The sequence below is a fragment of the Megalobrama amblycephala genome, linkage group LG8, assembly GCF_018812025.1.
Source record: "Megalobrama amblycephala isolate DHTTF-2021 linkage group LG8, ASM1881202v1, whole genome shotgun sequence".
Taxonomy (NCBI): Eukaryota; Metazoa; Chordata; class Actinopteri; order Cypriniformes; family Xenocyprididae; genus Megalobrama; species Megalobrama amblycephala.
In genome coordinates, this window is record NC_063051.1 from 16,663,574 (window position 1) to 16,679,544 (window position 15,971).

The following is a 15,971-nucleotide window of genomic DNA, read 5'->3' on the forward strand; positions in this document are numbered from 1 at the left end:
AAAAAATGAGGGAAAGGAAACGAAATTTGATTAGTAATGCACCAAAGTGATATTTTTTAATCAAAATTTTCATTTAGACGAAGACCAAAGCTGAAAACAAAGTTTCAGTAATTAAATTTGGGTAATTAAATACTGTATGCTGTTCAGGGTGTAGTGTTCTCAGGCAATATATTAAACCATACTAAAAGTTCGGTCCCACTTTATATTAAGTGGCCTTAACTACTATGTACTTACATCAAAAAATAAGTACAATGTACTTATTGGGTTCATATTGAATTGCAAAATACTTTTGCTGCTTTTGAGGAGGGATACGGGTAAGGTTAGGGAAAGCTTTGGTGGAATGGGTAGGTTTAAGGGTGGGGGTAAGGTGTAAGGGATGGGTCAACAGTGTAATTATAAATGTAATTACAGAAATTAGTTATAGATGTAATTACATGCAGGTGTTTTTAAAATATAAGTACAATGTAAAAACATGTATGCACACAATAAGTGCATTGTATCAAATTATTAATTTAAATGTAAGTACATAGTAGTTAAGGCCACTTAAAATAAAGTGGGACCAAAAGTTCTTCAGAGCTGCCTCTTGTTATTTCAGCCGAAGAAATTCTACATGTTGTTACTCTTGTAACGAAGGCGGGACTCAGAGTGAGATCCAAATGCAGCGTTTATTAGAAGTGAGAGTGGTCGTACAGGCAGGGTCAAAACAGGAGCAGACAGGTACAGCAGAGGGCAGACAGAATCGTAATCCAGATACAGGCAGAGGTCAGGACTGGCAGATATCACTCACAGGTCGGTAAACAAAGCACAGGTCAGGGGTAGGCAGCAGAGGAATCGTAAACGGGTAACAGGCAAGATCAACAACAGAAAGACAGACAAGATATAAACGCTCGGAATTGTACACTGGGGAAACAAGACTTCGCGGTGAGGTGGTGTGTGTATGAGTCTTTTATAGTCCAGGTAATGTGTGGCAGCTGGGTGTGGTGATTAGTGTGGAGTGATTGTGAAGTGAGTGCAGGTGATGAGCAATGGAGGATCATGGGAAATGTAGTCCGGGATGTGACAGGAACAGACGTGATCGTGACAACTCTAGCATCATTTTTGATCATAGTGAAGCGATCATACTGCTGGCATGTTTACCTGTTGTAGCCTTTCCACGTTGTGTGCACAAAATTGACACTGAAATGTTGGAGAAGCGCTCATTAATTGTCATTATTTTGGCCCTCTAAAACAATTTCAACCGAAATGGAAAAATCTTTTTTTCTTCTTCTTCTTTTTTTTTTTTTTGGCTGTCTCAGCCAAATGTTTCCACTTGCCAATATTTCAGTGCATCACCAAATTTGATATAATGTACTAAGATCACATAAATGTTTAAAATATGAAAATGAAAAACACATATTTTACTGATTAGTTGTATGTAACCCACAGCACATTGCTCCCAGGTCAGATGTACACAGTAGACGTAATCACACAGAGTGGTTTGCGCCCTGAAGACCTGCCATCAACCAGCAAATCTGCTGGGCCACTGCACTTCTGGACCAGTGAGTATCTCTCCAGCTCTGTGTTACAAACAGTGCTGCGGAAAGTTACTGTTAAAAGTAATGCGTTACTATATTGCGTTACTCCCTAAAAAGGAAAACAATTAAAGGTGCAGTATGTAATAATTCTGTCCGCTAGAGGTCACTAGAAACCTATTCAAAACAAAGGCGTAGCTTGATGACGCCAGGTTTGAGAGCGGAATCTTGGGACATGTGGTCTCCACATCAACGGATGGTGCAAAAGAATAGGGATAGGACTCGGGAAGAAATCATGTTCATGGATGCGATTATTAACATTACTGTAGTATGAAGCAGAGCAGGAGCGAGTGTTGTGGGAGCTGAACGAGGCTGCTGGAGCGATTATGCAACAAACGCCTCACGAGCAGCAGAACTTTTATTATGACACAGTCGCCGGCGCTGCTTCTGCTTTTCCGGTCAAGAGTATGAGTTAACGCAGCTCTGTTTATCATATTAGATACATTTGAGTGTGTTGAAAATGATATAACGTTACTCTGTGCGTTCACTCAGCGGTTGCTGTGAGACACTGTTGGACACTGCTGTAAGATAGATCGATTTTAGAATATCATATTAAATGCTGGATGGCTTGATTATGCTATGTTAGCTACTTGGCAAAATAGTGTTTTTCTCTGAGGCATGGTAAAGCATGGTACTCGCAAAAAATCAAGAAAATTAGATTTAAACAATAAGACTAAACGTGTTGAGCTATATAACAATGATTAGTTTTCTGTCTATAAATATATCAAAACAGTTGTAAAACTGGAAACTACAAAATAAAACTGGAAACCGAGGGTAACGCAGGTATGACGCAATTGAAAGGCAACTCCTCACATGTCCCAGAGCCTTGGTTAAAATTGCAATTTTCTCACGATTTACAAATAGTTGGAAACATTTGAGATATTGTAACTACTCAAGTGAACAAAATATATAACACTGGCCTAGGGTTTTTGGATATTTTACTGCAAAAATATTACATATTGCACTTTTAAGTTATAGTAACCTTTTATGAAAATTACTTTTGTGTTACTTTTTCTCGTCTGGCTACTGCTTGCTCTTTTCAGGCTTTGCAGGTGTTTTTATTTCCTGAGATTTTTTTTTTTTTTTTTTGCGATTCTTATATGCAGTACTGCATTCAACAGCATCAGCCTATACAACGTACACCTTCGTTTTCTTTTAAAAACACATTATATTATGACCACTTAGAATATTTCCTGACCCCTAGAGCTATGTATTCCATACTAAAGATCTCTTCACATTATGGGTTAAATTACATACTGTACAAATCATTTTCTTGAACGTTGAAAGTAATGTGTTTTGTTATATTTGTACTTTTTGTCTGTTCCCGTGCATGCATGAGTGCGTGTGTCTAAGTGACTATGTTATGAAGAATTTTAAAGGTGCCCTAGAATCAAAAATTGAATTTACCTTGGCATAATTGAATAACAAGAGTTCAGTACATGGAAATGACATACAGTGAGTCTGAAAAACACCATTGTTTCCTCCTCTTGTGTAAATCTCATTTGTTTAAAAGACCTCAATATAACACCGACTGTTACGTAACAAGTACTCTCAGGTAAGCAAGCAAGAACAATAGCGAAAAATGGCAGATGGAGTGATAATAACTGATATGATCCATGATTACATGATATTTTTAGTGATATTTGTGAATTGTCTTGATAAATGTTTCGTTAGCATGTTGCTAATGTACTGTTAAATGTGGTTAAAGTTACCATCGTTTCTTACTGTATCCACGGAGACAAGAGCCGTCGCTATTTTCATTTTTAAACACTTGCAGTCTGTATAATTCATAAACACAACTTAATTCTTTATAAATCTCTCCAACAGTGTGTAATGTTAGCTTTAGCCATGGAGCACTATCAAACTCATTCAGAATCAAATGTAAACATCCAAATAAATACTATACATTTGAGGGTTATATTAGCTGTGTGAACTTTGTAAATGCACTGTATTATAGTCGAGAGCTCGGGGGGGCAGGGAGCGCGCGATTTAAAGGGGCCGCAGCCTGAATCGGTGCATAGTTAATGATGCCCCAAAATAGGCAGTTAAAAAAAATAATTAAAAAAAATCAATGGGGTATTTTGAGCTGAAACTTCACAGACACATTCAGGGGACACCTTAGACTTATATTACATCTTGTAAAAACTGGTTCTAGGGTACCTTTAATTCAGTAGTTTAAAAAATATTTATGCAAATTAATTAAATTGAAAAGTAACATGCATTACTTTTTCAACTCAAATGAGTTAGTAATGCGTTACTTTACTCATTACATCAAAAAAGTAATCTGATTACGTAATGCATAGGCACCGATCCCGTGGGTGCTTGGGGGCTCGAGCATCCACGGAAAAACATGAGATATTCTCCATTATAAGCTGATGGGGCTGATATTATTGGAGGGGTGAAGGGTGGACACCCACTGGCAGAAACATAAACCAGTGCTATGACATAATGCATGTTACTTGTAATGCATTACCCATGCACCTCAGTCATTAACAGTGCATTATACTGTCCTCTCCATCAGGGCCACTTCCACCTCAGAATCTTTCACTCTCCCATATCACCACCACCTCTGCTCGTGTCACATGGGACCATCATCCTCGTAGTCTTCCAGACGGTTTTGTAGTTAATATTACTCGAGGCCTGAGCACCCGTAGCCGCTACCTACCTGATGGAAGTTTGGGGACATACACCCTACGAGACCTCATTCCAGGACAGCATTACCGACTTGCCCTCACCGCTGTACGCAAAACAGCCAAGGACAACATTCAGAGTGTCCCTCAACACCTAGCCTTCACCACACGTGAGTCTGCGATATTGAAGATCACTGCTTGTCTGCAGATTGTCAGGATGTTGTCATCATGGTGACTCTTGTGTGTCCTATATTGCACAGTACCAATTCTAAAGGACCAAAGCAGAGGTGACAGACCTCAGGGAGGACAGGACCAACAGCTGGGACAGACTTTGACACAAATTCAAGATGGAGGCACAGATGAGCAGACAGAAATCCTTGAAGAGCCACTAAGGTAGAGTTCTCTACAGATGCAACGCTGTAATTATGGATGCAATGTTAGGAAGCCATTCGTATAATAATGAGTTCTCTGTATGTATTTTTTCTTTCAGATATACAGAGCTTATTGATGGAAGAGGGAGAATTACAGCTAAATTTACCAAACTTCCACATAAAACTATCAGACATCGCACAAGTCAGTAATTATTTCATAAAAGAGTGTTTAACTTGTAATGCATTGTTATGTCATTTTAAATATGCTAAATTAATACAGTTCATTTATGTTTTATTAAAGGAAACCTGAAAGAAAACATTCTCATTCATTCTCAAGAATTTACTAAAGTTTTTAAGGGTTGTTGAAATGAACATTTTAACTGAGGATATTAATAAATACAATCTTTTTTCTTTCTTTTTTTTAATCACAATTACTTAATTTTAGTACTTTAAATTTTATTACTTGTACTTTAATTACTTTTTATTCTCACATTATTACTTTCATTCTTCATTCTGAAGACAGAAATTGTGAGATTAAATATGATTTTTGTATTAGTATTTAACTGTAAGAAATAAAAAACAAATGTGAATATAGGTTTATGAAAAAAAAATCTGAATGTTAATTACTCCTTCTTATTTATTATGAAACCACTAAATAAATAGATTAAATTTAATATTTCTCTTCAGGTATGTAATCTTTAATGATCTGCTCTTATAAAAACACAGTTAACGTTACAAAGTAATTATTTTCTAGATAATTTTTTAATAATCTGACATGGATTAAATAGCCTACAATGTGCTACAATATAAAAACCATTTCAAGTTTTACAATATTAGGCTTAACATTTTTTTTTTATAAATACATGAAAATACATACTGTATAGCTGATTTTTATAGTTTCTGAAAACATTCAACCTGATTTTCAAATTACTGTCATATTATTTCTTAAACAGAGCCTGATCCTCCAATCAAGTTAGAAAAGATGGAAGAAACCACCAATAAAATCAGTCTAGCTCTGGAAATTCCTCAAGAAGCGCCAAAGAGTAAATCTGGTAGGTGATCTTTCAATAAATCTCTTTAAAGATTATTATTAGACAAGTAAAATTTGTTGATTCACTTGTGGCAGGGAGTTCTTGATTCTTAAACAGGAGAGTGTTTTAACAGTTGGTGGTATTCAAACTCTCTAATTGGTCCCAGCTGAAGGAGGCAAAATACCACTGCATGTATTCTGAATAATCTGCAGCATGACAGTCACCATAAACAACCACATCTGTCAGCAATCTATTATGGTTTAAGCCTGAAAAAAATTGACTTATGGTTGTTTAAATGTGCATATTTATATGCATGTGATTATGTGTATTTAAAAGAGCAGCTAAATAAACCCAAACATGAAAAAGCTGCAAGCTTGCCAGTGTTTAAAGTATTCAGTAAAGCATTGTGTACATGTATTTGTATTCAAAAACTTTTCTTTTCTTTTTTTTAGAGTCATCCCAAGACTGCAGAACTCAGCCCTGCCAGAATGGTGGAACATGTGCGCAGATCAACGAGACGTTCAGCTGCGACTGTGCCACTGGTTTCAAAGGCAGACGGTGTGAGCTATGTTAGTATGACCACATCTGTTCATTCACAAGCATGCAAACACACACTGCTGAACCACTAGTAAATGCCAAATTAAAGTCACCATGAAATAAAAACAAACCATTCTTATTTTTATGGAACATTGAAGTATTCATTAGAAATGATTTATCCGTGCACATTATGATTATTTAAAAAATCCATGCGCCCGCATAATCTTTAATCAGAATAACGTCCCCTCACGCTTGCAACGACTTCTCTCCTCTGATGATGTATTTACTGACGAGAGGCGGGACAACTTGTCACTCACAGGCAGTGTTGGGGAAAGTTACTTTTAAAAGTAATGCATTACAATATTGCGTTACTCCCTAAAAAAAAGTAACTAACTGTGTTACTTAGTTACTTTTTATGAAAAGTAATGCATTACATTACTCTTGCATAAAAAAAAAGTTCTATTTTTGGCAAATGTAAAAGACTTTCACACAAAAAGTGAAATGAATAAGCCTCAGGCTGAAGGAAATGTATGGTTGAATTAGATCATTGAAGGTCGGCAATAAATAAAGTGATATTAAATACATAAAGTATATTTGTGTAATTTTAATATAGTTAATTATTACAGGATTGCGTAAAATTCTGAGATTGCATTTCACTGTTTTTATTCATTTTGAGGAATACTAAATGTTTTAGCGCAAGTGAGATGAGTAAATGCATGTTCACATTTAGTTTAGAACTACAATAACCGTCATGTTCACACAGCGCACACAACACCTCTGCACTTTATTTCTCTCAAGATGGGGACAGGAGAGCTTGTCAGTCAATAAATGTGAAAAAGTAATTTGCGTTACTTTTTTGAAAAATGTTGTTGTAAATTGAAAAATAATGCGTTACTTTTCTAGTTACTTGAAAAAGTAATCTGATTACGTAACTTAAGTTACTTGTAATGCGTTACCCCAACACTGCTCACAGGAAAGGCAAACCACAACTATCCAATCAATTCCAGATGGATAAAATCAAGCCCCTCCCTACATTTTTTTCTTGTTGAGAAGCCGTTTCATTCACAATAGTAAAGACTATTGCAACTTCCGTTTCATGCCAACTTTAAAATTAAGCTTATTTATTTAAATAAAATAAAATAAAATCTATATAATCTTTAATATAATCTAAAATAATATAATATTTAGCAGCTTTTCCTGAAATAAGATCTTTAGTCATCTCCACCTTTTCTGTATTTCCTTTTCTCTGCCCTGTTGTATACAGATTGTCAGCGAGTGCCTCACCCATGTACTCGCCTTTACTCCGAAACAAAGAGTGTGCCTGTGTGGGAGGATGGTGTTTGCCATTATTTGTAAGTGACTCCTATCTGGATATGTCTGTTGTCCTGTTTTGGTCCAGTCTAATCCAATAGTTGTACCTATTTTTGCTGAGTACTTATTTTCACCCTCAGGTACAAAAGGACATATAAAGTTCAGCAGGATGTTTGTTTTAAAGAGATCTGTGAGCCTTTGCTGCCTAAGAAAACTCCAAGTACGTACAACATTGTCATCCCTGGTTTCACTGTAGATGTATATATGTGGTGGAAAATAATTTTGTTAAAACATATACAATTTAAATCATGGCATGGAGCATATTGCTGTTTTAGTGCTACGGATATGAATAAAACAACATTTTTTTTACCCTCTCTCATTAGACAGAAGAACTCAAAAACAACAATAGTAGTGGTGAGTATATTTTCTACCTCTGATAGAAATGGAAATATAATAATATAATATATAATATATATATATATATATATATATATATATATATATATATATATATATATATATATATATATATATATATATATATATATACACAGTACAGTTCAAAAGTTTGGAACCTCTAAGATTTTTAATGTTTTTAAAAGAAGTTTCGTCTGCTCACCAAGGCTACATTTATTTAATTAAAAATACAGTAAAAAACAGTAATATTGTGAAATATTATTACAATTTAAAATAACTGTGTACTATTTAAATATATTTGACAAAGTAATTTATTCCTGTGATGCAAAGCTGAATTTTCAGCATCGTTACTTCAGTCTTCAGTGTCACATGATCCTTCAGAAATCATTCTAATATGCTGATTTGCTGCTCAATAAACATTTATGATTATTTTCAATGTTGAAAACAGTTGTGTACTTTTTTTCAGGATTCCTTGATGAATAGAAAGTTCAAAAGAACAGCATTTATCTGAAATACAAAGCTTCTGTAGCATTATACACTACCGTTCAAAAGTTTGGGGTCAGTAAGAATTTTTATTTTTATTTTTTTGAAAAGAAATTAAAGAAATGAATACTTTTATTCAGCAAGGATGCATTAAATCAATCAAAAGTGGCAGTAAAAACATTTATAATGTTACAAAAGATTAGATTTCAGATAAACACTGTTCTTTTGAACTTTCTATTCATCAAATAATCCTGAAAAAAAATATTGTACACAAATATTTTGTACAATTGTACACATTAAATGTTTCTTGAGCAGCAGATCAGCATATTAGAATGATTTCTGAAGGATCATGTGACACTGAAGACTGGAGTAATGATGCTGAAAATTCAGCTTTGCATCACAGGAATAAATTACTTTGTGAAATATATTCAAATAGAAAACAGTTATTTTAAATTGTAATAATATTTCACAATATTACTGTTTTTTTACTGTATTTTTAATTAAATAAATGTAGCCTTGGTGAGCAGACGAAACTTCTTTTAAAAATCTTAGTGGTTCCAAACTTTTGGACTGTACTGTATATATATATATATATATATATATATATATATATATATATATATATATATATATATATATATATATATATAAAAAAACCAAATGTGTTTTATCTTTTTTAGGAGGCTGAATCAATGACAACTTTGGGAAGTAATTGTCTCAGTTCAAATGAGGATGCATTTACATCATTGCTTTCTTGCATCACTGGTCACCTTTCATTGGCTGCATTGTCCTATGGACGCATTTGGTCATATACAGCTCCAGATCTGTAGATGACCTTTGACCATATGATTTAGGAGTTACCTGCATCAATTAGCATACCTCAAATGTAAATATTATGAGATATTGACATGTAGTGGCCGTCAAGTCCCTCAGGGAATTTTTTTGAATTATTGCCTGTTCAATCTCCAAAACCTACCGGAATTTTCATTCAACCATACGCTCAAGCCTGGTTCTCTCCTACAGCAAGACTGCACAAAATACTGGAAAAAAAAAATGTCACATCATTGTTTCTGTTTGTGTAAAGCAAAACTGTCTGCTAGCTACCATGTAAATAGTGTTTATAGTCTGTTTTTGTAGTTGAATATTTTAATAATAAAAATGTTAAAACTTCATGCTTTCTCCAAATTTATTGTGGTGAGAGGGAGTGATATGAAACATGTAATGAAATATATAGTGTTTTTCACTTATTTGTAGGCATTCTTATTCAGAGAACAGATTATGGGTTTTAGTCAGGCTAGATAACTTATGAAATACCACAAGATGTCACTATTTTGTAAAAAAAAAAAAAAAAAAAAAAGCTAAGGATCTTTCATTAGGGAAAGTTCCCTGAGACTGGTTATGGATCTTGCCCTCTAAACTTCAAAGATAAAGTAATGACACAGGAATTAGATGGTTACGGATATCAAATTCCTGCTCTATACTCATTGTGCCTTTTAGGAAAGCACTTAAACCTCAGCTTGGACTGCAGTTAATGCATTTATGCCATTAGATTAGATTAGATTTAACTTTATTGCATTGTGCAAAGTACAAGTACAGCACCAATGAAATATCTATACTAGTGCAAATAGTAATATGCCTATACAAATATAAATACGTATATACAAAATATTATGTTCTGTGAAAAAGTGCAAAGTTATGAGGTAAAGAAAGTAGAGACCAGCTCAGTACAAATGACAAGATGTCCAAATATGGAATAAAAATGTATTATAAATTGTAAATGTGATAAAGCATAATGAAATTGATAATGATGATTGTTTCTGTGTATATTACAAATAAAATGTATTTGCAGTTCAAGCAAACAAACTGATATAAATATCCATGCACATCCACCAAAGACTTGAGTTATCATTTGGAGAAATATTTATATAAAGTCATCCTTAATAAAGTTTTTATGTGTGATAGGCTATAATTAAAAATGTCAGGAATATTCTGTTCAAGAATATATATATATATATACCATATATATATATTCAGGGGTTTTCAGTCTTTTTCAGGCAACTAATTCCCTGGAGCTCCATGGATTAAAATTATTGTAGATATATTGTATACAAAACTTGTATTTTAAGTCTGGCCTAAAATAATAAATGTATAGTATTCTACTACCATCTTAATAAAGGCTTCTGTTTAAATTATTTGTTATGATTACATTTGATAACAATGTAACTAGTATTTACTAAGTCATATACTTGTGTACTTCATTTTATTTTAATACATTTTAATTTAGAAGAGGGGGAACAATGAAACATTTAGCTGCTGAACTTTAATTTCTTAACTTTAACTTTGGTTTAAGTTATTGTATTTTTGTTTAACGCATATTTTCATTTTCCACAAAAAATAATTTGCGCTCAAACTGATTTAACGGGTAGTAATTGGGTTCATAATGTCACTAATTCATAATGTCACCTGTCTATATTACATTAAACACACACCACCCCAGGAACGCGCCCGTGAACGTCCCTGCGTGCGCGCGCTAGGTGTAAATGGACATCCCCCCCCCAACCGCCCCCTTTCTTCAATGAAAACTGAGATTGCGGGAGGAAAAGACCATGAAAGGACAGAGCTGGAGGACACTTTTAAGGACTGTTTGTTTGGGATAGTATTTGTGGCTTGTCCACCGACTTTTTATATTTGAATAAATAAAAGCTAAGGACTTTCTCCCAGGAGAAAGAGAGCACTTTAACACCGTCCAGCTGTCCCCGCTCGCGCCCGTGCGCTCACTGAGATTGAGCGCGAGCTAACAGAAGTTAGCTGGACGGCTATCAGCGGCGGGTGAGGGGGACAATACGGAGAAGAGAGGGGTCGACAGAGAGCGCCGTCATCAAATCTAGTAGTATGTCGCCCTCGGGAAGAAGTAACTCGAGCTTTGGATGAGGTTCCGTGGCGCAGATCGATCTCAAAGACTTTTTGACGCGACGGTGGGCTGTGATGTTTCTGCCAGCGCGGGGCTCCGGTGGAGGCGCGGCGTCGGTGGTGTCCCGGGGTTGGCAGCATACGGTACTGTGGAGACTTGGGGGTTTCTTTCTCCTCCTGCTCCTCGAAGGGGCCCGATGCCTCGCCAACCCGAGCAATGCGCCGGGCATAAACAATAACAACAGGCCGAATGTAAACGTCTTCATGAGCGAGGAAGAGGTCAAGAAACTCCTGGGTGTGTATACGTTACTTTATTTTCCCGTCTGCTCCACTTTATTTCTGCTCTGTACAAAGTTTTGCTTAGAACAAGAACTTTTTGCCACTCTGCCAAAGAAACGTAATTGCTCCTAACTAGCTTATTTAAACACTAACTCGTGTCTGTTTAGTGTCCAAAAGTTCACACAAGTTGTTTCAAACATGCTCATAAACTGCTGAAACGTTGTTGTAGTCTGTTAGCCTTCCATATGTTAGCTTTGATAGGCCAAACAATCTGCAGCGTCCTTGTAACCTCTGAATAGACAGCTTATGCTTAAGAAAATTGCTAAAATATGCAAAGAAATGTTACAAAATATACAATTGAAAGTACTTTTGTGCGGCTACACGTCAGTGTTCTGTTTAAGAAGAATGAAAGGCGTTTTGGTTTGTCATCAGGTTGTGACTGGTTGCTAGAAAGTTTTCCAAGTGGATTCCAGTGCTTTTCATGCTTTTGATATTAGAGCCTTATTATGTGGTGATTTGTAAGGTTTATATCACAAGCATGCACAAGACACAGAGCAGAGGTATATGAGCTGATTTGAGTCATTCATTCTCACTGATGTCTCATAATTAGTTGACAGAAAAGTCTTACAGAAAGATAAAAGTGGATTTTTCCTTTAGAAGTTATTTTGCTTTGTGTCAGGCCAGTTCAGTAAACACTGTGTGAATGCAATGGATATTTAACCCTGTAAAGCCTGACATATGAAATAAGTCAGCAAACATTTTAATGGAATAGCTTATTGAATGAACCTTTGGGCAAAATATAAAAGAAAATCTAAAAAAATGGTTTGCGTGTGTTTTATGTTTCAATACATCAGGCTTTTATGGCACATAACGGCATGATATAGTGAGAATATGAAGCTCAAACTTTAGGAAATGTAAGTATCTCTATCTCCAAATAATATGTCCCAGTATGATGATAAAACTCTTTAAGTTGGGGGGCAAAACATAAAATACAAGCAATAGAGATATGTACAAATAAACGTTTCTCAAAAGCTTGCTGTATTATATTTGATACATTTGAACATGTTTTTTCTATAAATACGTGGATAACGAAGTAAACCAATTTGCTTAAGTTTGGTAAATGTTCATTTTGAAACATTAATAACAATATAAAGTTATTAAGTTTACTTTATAAAAAAGATTTCACAGCAAAAAGACAAAAAAAAAACGTTATAACATTTTACAAATTTCACTTAAAAGGCCTTTTAATTGTTTAAAAAGTTTGAACTATCAGTCAAAATGCAGAAAACATGTAGAAGATTGTTTACAACTGGTTTTTCAACAAAGTTTTGTTCATGTTGATATTTTAGAAGCCTTAGAAATTCATGTATCAAATATTATACTATAGGCTTTACAGTGTATAATGCGAGAGAGTGGTAATCCTAATAGCAAACATGAATCAGGGACTAGGTCTCTGAAATTATGCAGTTGGACTGTATGGTTATTTATGACTTAATAGCTCTGCCTAAAATCTAAATGTATTTGTGCAGAATATTTAAAGTCCCCTTTCTAGGCTAAGGGGTCAATCCAAGTGTTCTGTATTCTGAATAATTTAATTCATTGATGGATCTTTGAGATAAAAGGCTTTGTGATGCCATTGCAATGTTTGTGTTCAGAGTAGGTTTTTAATTCAGCACCACTATGATTAATGCAGTGAGAATTGATTAGTGGTTGTTAATTGCTGGGTATTTGTGACGGGGTCTATAAGCAGTCATTATCATTGCTAATGTCACAGCGTAGTTAATGAAAGGGTTGGGGGGCTGGAGCATCAATTTCCTGCTGGAAAGAGGAAGCGGAGACAAGGGCATTTTGCAGTAGCCTTGTTTGAGCTTGTTTTGAAGGCTTACCTTTTCAGCTCAAATTGAGAGCAATTTCTATCAGACTAAAATATATATATATATATATATATATATATATATATATATATATATATATATATATATATATATATATATATATATATATATATATATATATATATGTGTGTGTGTGTGGAATTTAATGTGATGTAAATTCTATAGCTTTAAGCTGAACTAAATGTTGCTATATGAAGTATAATGTTTCAACTGAGGCAGCACTAAAACTTTTTCAATTGAATGCTTTGAATTTGTAAAAGATGTAGCCTAACCATATGTTCAGGACATGTCTATGGTGGTTACGTTTAGTCTTTCACCAGTGTGGGTGTTTTTTAATGGCTGATGCTGAGGTCTAGAAAGAGCAGGATGGTGAATATATTATTTAAGGTGCCCAAGAATGCTTTTTCACAAGATGTAATATAAATCTAAGGTGTCCCCTGAATGTGTCTGTGAATTTTCAGCTCAAAATACCCCATAGATTTTTTTTAAATTAATTTTTTTAACTGCCTATTTGGGGCATCATTAACTATGCACTGATTTTTTTCAGCGCGCTGCCCCTTTAATTTGTGTGCTCCCTGCCACACGAGCTCTCGCTGCTCGCTGTTGTTCTTGCTTACCTAGTCTGTTGATTCACCTGTGCAGATCCAGACGTTACTGGCTGCCCTTGTCTAATGCCTTTCATAATGTTGGGAACATGGGCTGGCATATGCAAATATTGGGGCGTACACCCCGACTGTTACGTTATGTTGAGATCTGCGTGTTTTCCGGAAGTCTTTTAAACAAATGAGATTTACATAAGAAAGAGAAAGCAATGGAGTTTGAAACTCAATGTATGTCTTTTCCATGTACTGAACTCTTGTTATTTAACTATGCCGAGGTAAATTCAAATTTTGAATCTAGGGCACCTTTAAAACATATATGATATAATATAAATTAAAGCAAATGAGTTTTTTTTTTTTAATTGAAAATGTTTCAGCAGTATTAAAAAGAACTGGTAACAATAATCCAAATGTGATGGTGCTTCTGAGTGGGTTTATTTTAGCTTTTGTGAAATGCGAACAGGTTTGAAAGATGATTGTCCCCCTCTGGTCTCATAGCTCTGTTATCCTCTGTACAGCTGACCTGCATATTTTTGTCACGACTGGCTTTGAGAACAAAACTCTCATGGCTATGAGTGCCTCTTTCTGGGCACAATGCATTTCTGTGTCTTGTCAGTGATGACTGATGAACATTATGGTGGGCTTTTACACTCCGTGATGTTCATATCAGATTATTAACATCAACATGTCGCCTGTAGTTTTATGCGGGGTGCTCTGCCATTTGTCTTGTAATGGAGGCTGGAATGGAGCTCTTTAAAATTCTTCTAGGGGAAAATGGAATGGAGCTGCTCTTTCAAAAAGTATTTCTCATAACGTCATTTGCCCCTTTCCTGCTGCTGTGTCACTTCTGAATGCATTCTGGGATACTTAAACCTATCTAAACATACCTAAAGGTCTTATCAAGTAATATTCTGTAGCATAAGCTTTTTGTAATAATGAAGAATCGTCAATAATCACTGTCTTTCTCTGTTAACAAGAACTTTTTGCTCTCTGTTCTGGTTGAACAATGGGTGCTGCCCATCTTGGAATCAAAACCACCTTGCTGCACTAAAGAAGACTGAGGGCCATTGTAAGCAGTGGGGTTGTGAGTAGAAGTCCCTCAATGCATTTATCACAGGGACATCAGCAGTCTGTAGTTCTGCACCGCCAGTGCCTCAGAGAATCAGGTGTCCGCTGCTCTGCACAGGAGTCTGATTACCACTGATGTGGTTCTTCAGAGATCCTGTTCTATGACTCACAGGAATCCTTGTCTTAAAAGTTTATGGTTGTGGTTATATGGATGCCTTATTTTTAGTGCTGTGAATGAACAGGTTTAAGTTTTTTCCTTGGAGGTGAATGTATTCAAATTTTATTTTATTTTTTGGATTAAATGGATGCACAAGCTTGTGGCAAAACTTAAATTACTTCCATAGCGTCATTATTGCATATGTAACAGTTTTTACAGCAATTGTCTCTCTGATTTCTGGAGTTAGGATTAGTCATGGGGGCAACATTAACAATATTTCAAATTATTGCTATATTTTATATTGATGTACCAACTGTGTCGATATTATCTTGATATTTGCTTGCCAGTAATCAAATTTTTGGTTAATTTTTTAGACAGCCAATTAAATAAATTAATTAGGGCTGTCACTATTATTTTGGTAATCGAGTAAGCGGCCGATTATTTTGACGATTAAACGAGTAAACTGATATTTTTTTGTGGTAATAAAAATAGTCCTAAGCAAGCAATACCCTTCATAATGGCTTAAAATACATATATAATAACAATGAGGCAATAATATTTGGTTCAAATGAAGTATCAAAAGCAAGCAATCACGTGGTTTTTATAGAACAAAGTTAAAATATATAATATATATAATGAAATCAATCAACTTTTGTACATATGTAATCGAAACCGAAATTCAGAAGCTCTAACCATTGTAATTTCCCCATGT

At 35.0% G+C, this 15,971-nt stretch overlaps 2 protein-coding genes across 3 annotated transcripts in view; both read left to right on the forward strand.

The window, feature by feature from the left end:
- Window positions 1–9,523, forward strand: part of sned1 (sushi, nidogen and EGF-like domains 1) — a 42,028-nt gene extending 32,505 nt beyond the window's left edge. Inside the window, 10 exon segments of the mRNA XM_048199682.1 lie at window positions 1,426–1,538; window positions 4,093–4,371; window positions 4,462–4,594; window positions 4,692–4,774; window positions 5,526–5,624; window positions 6,056–6,172; window positions 7,405–7,492; window positions 7,592–7,671; window positions 7,835–7,865; window positions 9,032–9,523. Of these exon segments, the coding sequence (XP_048055639.1) occupies window positions 1,426–1,538; window positions 4,093–4,371; window positions 4,462–4,594; window positions 4,692–4,774; window positions 5,526–5,624; window positions 6,056–6,172; window positions 7,405–7,492; window positions 7,592–7,671; window positions 7,835–7,860 (1,018 nt within the window). The 3' untranslated portion in view covers window positions 7,861–7,865; window positions 9,032–9,523.
- Window positions 9,524–10,893: 1,370 nt separating this feature from the next.
- Window positions 10,894–15,971, forward strand: part of ryk (receptor like tyrosine kinase) — a 67,930-nt gene continuing 62,852 nt past the window's right edge. Inside the window, exon 1 of one of the 2 annotated variants that reach the window (XM_048199689.1) lies at window positions 10,894–11,556. In XM_048199689.1, the coding sequence (XP_048055646.1) occupies window positions 11,337–11,556 (220 nt within the window). In that variant the 5' untranslated portion in view covers window positions 10,894–11,336. The remainder of the gene's footprint in view (window positions 11,557–15,971) is intronic. The other variant, XM_048199688.1, reaches the window with a different exon arrangement.